Source organism: Elgaria multicarinata, chromosome 3, assembly GCF_023053635.1.
Source record: "Elgaria multicarinata webbii isolate HBS135686 ecotype San Diego chromosome 3, rElgMul1.1.pri, whole genome shotgun sequence".
NCBI classification, from domain to species: Eukaryota; Metazoa; Chordata; class Lepidosauria; order Squamata; family Anguidae; genus Elgaria; species Elgaria multicarinata.
In genome coordinates, this window is record NC_086173.1 from 22,542,254 (window position 1) to 22,550,205 (window position 7,952).

Genomic DNA, 7,952 nt, shown 5'->3' on the forward strand with positions numbered 1-7,952 from the left:
TTCTAAACTTATCTGGAAAGAATTGTTAACATTTATCTGTATGTCGCCCCGCGATCCCAGTGATATAGGGCGGGATACAAATGTTTTAATAAAGACATTTTAAATATATATTTCCACCGCAAAAGCAAACATAATAAAGAATAAATGTGGACACTAAAAGGCTTTATTAAGATATCTGGTTCACTCTATGGCTTGGTTCACACATAACAACATAGAGTGTGGGTTGAGTATGAGATGTTGAACAGTGGGTTCTTCTTATGTGTGAACCCTGCACTATGATTTAACTCTGGGTTGTTAAGAGAACCCATGGTTTGTTGTTATGAACTCTGGGTTGTTTGTAATTAAACAACCCATAATTAACCATAGTGCAGGTTTTGCATGTAATGACAACCCACAATTCAATGACAACCCATACTCAGGGTTGCCATTACATGTGAACCACGTCAATGAATGGTCCACAGAGAAACAGAAAATCCTCTGGTTTAGCTCTGCTTAACTTTACTTTGTTGTGTAATATTCTCAACAATGAGCAAATCCCACAATTTGCCAAATCATTAAAGGACTAAAGAATTACACTTTTTAGCTGACTCTATCTTAGCCACTAACAGGACATATGAAAGAAGGATAGATGTTGACTTGAGTCAACTGAGATTGGTAGATTCAGGCAGCTGAGAGTGGTAGTGTTGGATGAATAGAAGGATGAAGACATAACCAGAAAAAAGGGCCTAGACATAAGATGGTGCTAGGCCATGTGGAGCTTCATAGTTTTAGCTGAGGAGCCAAGGAGGAATGTTTAGATTTTTACCATCTCTACCTATAAATCTGAAAGTATGTATCTTCACTGTATGTCCGGAAACGTTTACCCACTTCCAGATGGGTTGGAAACTTGAAATTTGGCATGCTGATAGGTTTGGCTGTGCAATGTACCAGAAAAATAAAAAAAACACATTTTTTGGTTTTAAATACTTTAAAGAATAAAAAACCCTAGGCTTATGCCTACAACTTTCAGCATGCCTTGGGTGGAACTCCCAGTATGCCTTGGGCGGGAGGCTAGATTAATCAGCCTTTGGTGGCTATTGTGAGTGCACAGGCAGGTGGCCACTGTGCCTTTCACAACCCAAACTCATAAGGTCAGTCTCGAGTAGTCAACACAATTCTACATAAAAGAAAACAACCCACATAAATAGCCTGTGTCCATTTGCAATGCCTCCTCCCGCCCACCGTGGTTTTAAAATCACAACTATACAACAGCATGACCGGACAGCTGGACATCAGGAAAAACCTCCTGACTGTTAGAGCAGTACAACAATGGAACCAGTTACCTAGGGAGGTTGTGGGCTCTCCCACACTAGAGGCCTTCAAGAGGTAGCTGGACAACCATCTGTCAGGGATGCTTTAGGGTGGATTCCTGCATTGAGCAGGGGGTTGAACTCGATGGCCTTGTAGGCCCCTTCCAACTCTGCTATTCTATGATTCTATGACTTTGAGAGACTGAGCTCTGAACATGCTCAAAGGCACCTTGTCCTGATACTGTTTTTCAAAATCTGGGGGAAGCACACACACAGCCTTCACCCTTAGGAGGGAAGGAGAGTGAGTGAGAGGAGGCACTCTATGCATGCCCAAAAGCGGGTCTGACGAAGGGGGCAAGTGCCCTGCCCGGTCCCTCAGTACAAGCACCTGATGGAGCACTTAGTGGGCGAGAAGCATGGGCTGAGGAGGCAGTCCCAGCAGGATTAGCTGGAACTAGGGGCATCCACTGACCTCTGCTTACCTCCCCTCCTCGGCAATTCTACTCCTTGATGCTCTATCAAGGATCAGCATCAACAATGAGAGGAGGGAAGCTCCTCAGAGGACGCAGGCATCTGTAGGCCGCCAAAGGCATGCTGGGAAGTATAGTACTGGCATGTAGAGTGGCTGATTTTAAATGAAGTATGGGTTAGCAAACCAGGTCACTATGTGCAAACCAGGTCACTATCTCTCAATCCTAACTCAGCCTGGCTGGCTCAGTCAGACTTCACTTCCCATGAGCCTCAGCTGCAGGACTCCCATTGGGTAAGTTGGATACCACAGGAAATTGCAATTTTCGTTTTCTGTGGTGACAAGGAAATTAATGGCGTCTTCAAGACGGCCCTGGCCATGCGTTGGAGCTGAGAGAAAGAAACAAATCTGTTTTAAAGTTACCTCACAGGCCTAGCATCGGCCTACCTTGCAGTGTTGTTGTGAGGGTGAGAGATGAAAAAACCCATGAATTTTATTCACTTAAAAGATCTCACAGGCCTAGCAACAGCCTACTACTTTAAGATGATTGCTTCACAGACATATATCTTAGGGTGATGTAAGATGGTGAAGAATTGAAAAGGAAGTTTGGGAAGAAACAACTCCGTTTCCTGATTGCTGGATGGCTGTGGCCAGCACCTTCCCTTCATGATAGGTCACAGAACCAGGCACCCATTTGTGCTTTCTCTCGCTTTGCCACCACTTGTCCAAAATCTGCTACTTCACACAGAGAGTGGGTAAGAACTCTCTAAGCATTTAGCCATGAGAAAGATCGCTGGCTAAAGTCCCAGTAGCTTGCCCGTCTTTATTCCCCTTCTTCGGTGCCTCAATTGGTGGCTATTGTGAGTGGCTATTGTGAGTGCACAGGCAGGTGGCCACTGTGCCTTTCACAACCCAAACTCATAAGGTCAGTCTCGAGTAGTCAACACAATTCTACATAAAAGAAAACAACCCACATAAATAGCCTGTGTCCATTTGCAATGCCTCCTCCCGCCCACCGTGGTTTTAAAATCACAACTATACAACAGCATGACCGGACAGCTGGACATCAGGAAAAACCTCCTGACTGTTAGAGCAGTACAACAATGGAACCAGTTACCTAGGGAGGTTGTGGGCTCTCCCACACTAGAGGCCTTCAAGAGGTAGCTGGACAACCATCTGTCAGGGATGCTTTAGGGTGGATTCCTGCATTGAGCAGGGGGTTGAACTCGATGGCCTTGTAGGCCCCTTCCAACTCTGCTATTCTATGATTCTATGACTTTGAGAGACTGAGCTCTGAACATGCTCAAAGGCACCTTGTCCTGATACTGTTTTTCAAAATCTGGGGGAAGCACACACACAGCCTTCACCCTTAGGAGGGAAGGAGAGTGAGTGAGAGGAGGCACTCTATGCATGCCCAAAAGCGGGTCTGACGAAGGGGGCAAGTGCCCTGCCCGGTCCCTCAGTACAAGCACCTGATGGAGCACTTAGTGGGCGAGAAGCATGGGCTGAGGAGGCAGTCCCAGCAGGATTAGCTGGAACTAGGGGCATCCACTGACCTCTGCTTACCTCCCCTCCTCGGCAATTCTACTCCTTGATGCTCTATCAAGGATCAGCATCAACAATGAGAGGAGGGAAGCTCCTCAGAGGACGCAGGCATCTGTAGGCCGCCAAAGGCATGCTGGGAAGTATAGTACTGGCATGTAGAGTGGCTGATTTTAAATGAAGTATGGGTTAGCAAACCAGGTCACTATGTGCAAACCAGGTCACTATCTCTCAATCCTAACTCAGCCTGGCTGGCTCAGTCAGACTTCACTTCCCATGAGCCTCAGCTGCAGGACTCCCATTGGGTAAGTTGGATACCACAGGAAATTGCAATTTTCGTTTTCTGTGGTGACAAGGAAATTAATGGCGTCTTCAAGACGGCCCTGGCCATGCGTTGGAGCTGAGAGAAAGAAACAAATCTGTTTTAAAGTTACCTCACAGGCCTAGCATCGGCCTACCTTGCAGTGTTGTTGTGAGGGTGAGAGATGAAAAAACCCATGAATTTTATTCACTTAAAAGATCTCACAGGCCTAGCAACAGCCTACTACTTTAAGATGATTGCTTCACAGACATATATCTTAGGGTGATGTAAGATGGTGAAGAATTGAAAAGGAAGTTTGGGAAGAAACAACTCCGTTTCCTGATTGCTGGATGGCTGTGGCCAGCACCTTCCCTTCATGATAGGTCACAGAACCAGGCACCCATTTGTGCTTTCTCTCGCTTTGCCACCACTTGTCCAAAATCTGCTACTTCACACAGAGAGTGGGTAAGAACTCTCTAAGCATTTAGCCATGAGAAAGATCGCTGGCTAAAGTCCCAGTAGCTTGCCCGTCTTTATTCCCCTTCTTCGGTGCCTCAATTGGCACTTGATAAGCATAGCCCAAATGGTCTAGGCAGCATAGGAGGAAGAGCCAACCCTTGAAGGTGCAAATAGGAAAGCTAATCCAGTTCAATAATCCAACTAAGCAAATTTATTAAAGGTAAAAATGGGATAGGTGGAACAAAGTCGTGAGGATGCACAATAAAACAGGAAAACAAATTTTACACCAAAACTCTTGATCTGTCTAAAATCTAGCTAGGAGAGCAGTTAGACATTTATCAGGGGCCCTTCTTGATATTTCTGAATTCATCTCGTGCTGTTCAAGTTGGATGGAGAAGAACAATAAAGAGACAACTCAAAAAGTGCTTTTAGCTAAGTCATGTGCTGTTTGGCTGGTGTGGTGACTTTGATTGACAGCTGCCATTGAATGGACATCAAGTCATATAGGCAGTGGATGCCTAAAGAAGAGGACAATTAGTGCGAGCATTTACCTTTGCAAGACAAGACGTGTGTTGGAAGAGGCTAACTCTTTCCTGCCAGGCTGCATCATGTGTCTGGGGTTACAGAGGAGGGGACGTGATAGGCTGCTTTGCAAATGTGTCAATATTTTCTGCCTGCTGTTATTATTGTAATTTATTTTTACTTTTGGGGGGTAAAATGTCCTGCAATTGGATCACATTGAATAGCCAGTTAAAGTTTCAAGGGCAGCATTCACATGAGGTGAGACAGGTGATGACAGATCCTGAGCGCTGGGGTAAGTCCATCTCCTGTAAAGTTGCTGGGTTTTGTCCTTCAAGAACTCTTTCAAGAATTCTCAATCAGGAACGCATAAGCATCATGGCCGAGCTCCACCGCTTCCTGGCTGAGGATGTCGTACAGCCGGACTGCAGTGGCTCCCCCTTTTTCACGGTTCCGCCAATTCTTTAGCATGTAGAAGGCTTGCATGGCCATGTTCTTAGGATTGTCCTCTTCAATCTGCTCCAGGAGTGAGTTCTTCATCCCTAGGAACTCAATCCCGATTATCTTCCATTCCCTGCCCATGTTTTTGGACAGCTTCATCAGCTCCTTATCTGAGACCACCCTGGGTTGCACTGCAAAATTGAAGCGGGGTGGGGGGGAGAGAATGAAAAGTTATGAGATCTCCAGGGCCCGATGAACTGCATCCTAGAGTAATGAAGGAGCTAGCGGAAGAACTCTCAGAACCTTTGTCTATTATCTTTGCAAAATCATGGAAGACGGGTGAGGTACCGGACGACTGGAGGAGGGCTAACGTTGTCCCTATCTTCAAAAAGGGCAAAAAGGAGGAACCTGGGAACTACAGACCAGTCAGTCTGACATCCATCCCTGGGAAAATTCTGGAGCAGATTATAAAGAAGTCAATCTGTAAACACCTTGAAATCAATGCGGTGATCACTAGAAGCCAACATGGATTTGTCAAGAACAAGTCCTGTCAGACAAATTTGATCTCATTTTTTGATAAGGTAACCTCCCTTGTGGACCGTGGGAATGCTGTGGACGTCATATATCTTGACTTCAGCAAAGCTTTTGACAAAGTACCACATGACATTCTGATTAACAAACAAGCTAAAAGTGGGCTAGATGGAACAACTATTAGGTGGATTCACAGTTGGCTACAGAATCGGACTCAAAGAGTACTTATCAATGGAACCTTCTCAAACTGGGGAGAGGAAACGAGTGGGGTGCCGGAGGGCTCAGTCCTGGGCCCAGTGCTCTTCAACATTTTTATTAATGATTTGGACGAGGAGGTGCAGGGAACGCATATCAAATTTGCAGATGACACAAAATTGGGTGGGATAGCTAATACCCTGGAAGACAGAAACAAACTTCAAAGTGATCTTGATAGGCTGGAGTGCTGGGCTGAAAACAACAGGATGAAATTTAATAGGGATAAATGCCAAGTTCTACATTTAGGGAATAGAAACCAAATGCACAGTTACAAGATGGGGGACACTTGGCTCAGCAATACTACAAACGAGAAAGATCTTGGAATTGTTGTAGATCGCAAGCTGAATATGAGCCAACAGTGCGATATGGCTGCAAGAAAGGCAAATGCTATTTTGGGCTGCATTAATAGAAGTATAGCTTCCAAATCACGTGAGGTACTGGTTCCTCTCTATTCGGCCCTGGTTAGGCCTCATCTAGAGTATTGCGTCCAGTTCTGGGCTACACAATTCAAGAAGGACGCAGACAAGATGGAGTGTGTTCAGAGGAGGGCAACCAGGATGATCAGGGGTCTGGAAACAAAGCCCTATGAAGAGAGACTGAAAGAACTGGGCATGTTTAGCCTGGAGAAGAGAAGATTGAGGGGAGACATGACAGCACTCTTCAAATACTTAAAAGGTTGTCACACAGAGGAGGGCCAGGATCTCTTCTTGATCCTCCCAGAGTGCAGGACACAGAATAATGGGCTCAAGTTAAAGGAAGCCAGATTCCAGCTGGACATCAGGAAAAACTTCCTGACTCTTAGAGCAGTGCGACAATGGAATCAGTTACCTAGGGAGGTTGTGGGATCTCCCACACTAGAGGCCTTCAAGAGGCAGCTGGACAAGCATCTGTCGGGGATGCTTTAGGGTGGATTCCTGCATTGAGCAGGGGGTTGGACTCGATGGCCTTGTAGGCCCCTTCCAACTCTGCTATTCTATGATTCTATGATTCTATGAGATGCATAAACAATGGACTAGGATTGCTGCTTTTTGCGTGTGAGAGATGGGACTTGGCAAAAATCTATTCTTTGCTATATCCCAGACTTACAGATTAGTGAACAGATAAATAGCCGACTACTTGCCTGGTCACTGGCAGTAAGAGTCCAGGCAACAAAGCTTTGCAAAAGGGATTTGGAGTTGTATTTTGTGTTAGTCTAACTGAAGTCCCATTCATCTCAATGGTTCTACTCTAAGTAGGACTAACACTGGATCCAACACTTTGTTGTTAGAATTTTTAATTCTTTGGTTTGTTGCATATTGGTCTTCACTGTGCATTTTTGGGCTTTCTCTCCCTTATGGACCAACCTAGCTATCTTTGGTTTGCGTGTGCGCGCGTACTTAGTCTTTAAAGCGCGCCTGCTCCACATTTTGATGGCATAGAAAGAATCACTGCCCTATCCACAAGTAGTAGTTCTAGCGCCGAGTTTGAGCGAAAACACAAGTCCTGGACAGCGCTCGGGTTGGAGTAGCCCAGCCCGCGCTCTCTCCTCACCTGGTGCTGCTGGGGGCGCTCTTGCCACCGCCGCGGCTTCCTCCCTAGGTGCGTCTCCTCCTCCTCCTCCTCTCCGCTCCCTGATGCCACCTGCCCCTTCGGCCTCGCGCCGGAGTTGTTGGAGGAGATCCATCCGGGGGATCTTCTCCAGCACCTCGGCGGTGACCGCTAACGCCCTGTCGGGAAAATACCGCAGGAGCAGCTCAGCTAGCGTGACCCGGGTGACGTTGTGGAGCTTTCCCCGTGGGATCGAGTCCAGAAAGAAAACAAACGCGTCGAACTCGTCCTGAGCCAATTCCTGGAGTGCCCACAGCAGCCGCTCTCTCACGTCCATGGCGATGGCGGCGGCGGCGGCGGCGGCTCACCCCCTCGGACCGGGGTGCCAGGCGGCAGCAGGGCGCAAGGGGCGGAGCGTTTCTCTCGGGCGGGAAAAGCCCCTCGCTGCCGCCGCTAGGACAAAGGGAGCGCCGCGCGGGGAGGGGCGCCCGGAGGATGTACGTGGGGCTTCCTTCCACGCGACCTATTTCGCTTTCGATTCTTTTTGCAGGAAAGGGGAGGAGAACGGGCGTCGCTTCCAGGAAGTTGGGGCAAGGCGGGAGACTTGAGGTGGATTAGG

The 7,952-nt window shown here is 47.2% G+C and overlaps 1 protein-coding gene across 1 annotated transcript; it reads right to left on the bottom strand.

The window, feature by feature from the left end:
• Positions 1-4,248: 4,248 nt before the first annotated feature.
• On the bottom strand, positions 4,249-7,685 carry LOC134396587 (uncharacterized). The gene is made up of 2 exons (XM_063123110.1): positions 7,337-7,685; positions 4,249-5,211 (listed from the first exon to the last, which is right to left on the bottom strand). Exons 1-2 carry the CDS (start codon positions 7,668-7,670, stop codon positions 4,925-4,927), a joined length of 621 nt encoding a protein of 206 aa, XP_062979180.1. The 5' UTR covers positions 7,671-7,685; the 3' UTR covers positions 4,249-4,924.
• Positions 7,686-7,952: the final 267 nt, after the last annotated feature.

Excerpts from the sequence above, each read along its gene's own strand:
- LOC134396587 (XM_063123110.1), bottom strand. The coding sequence starts at position 7,670 with ATGGACGTGAGAGAGCGGCTGCTGTGGGCACTCCAGGAATTGGCTCAG. Across the intron at positions 5,212-7,336 it reads AGCGCCCCCAGCAGCACCAG|TGCAACCCAGGGTGGTCTCA; the intron begins GTGAGGAGAGAG and ends TCAATTTTGCAG.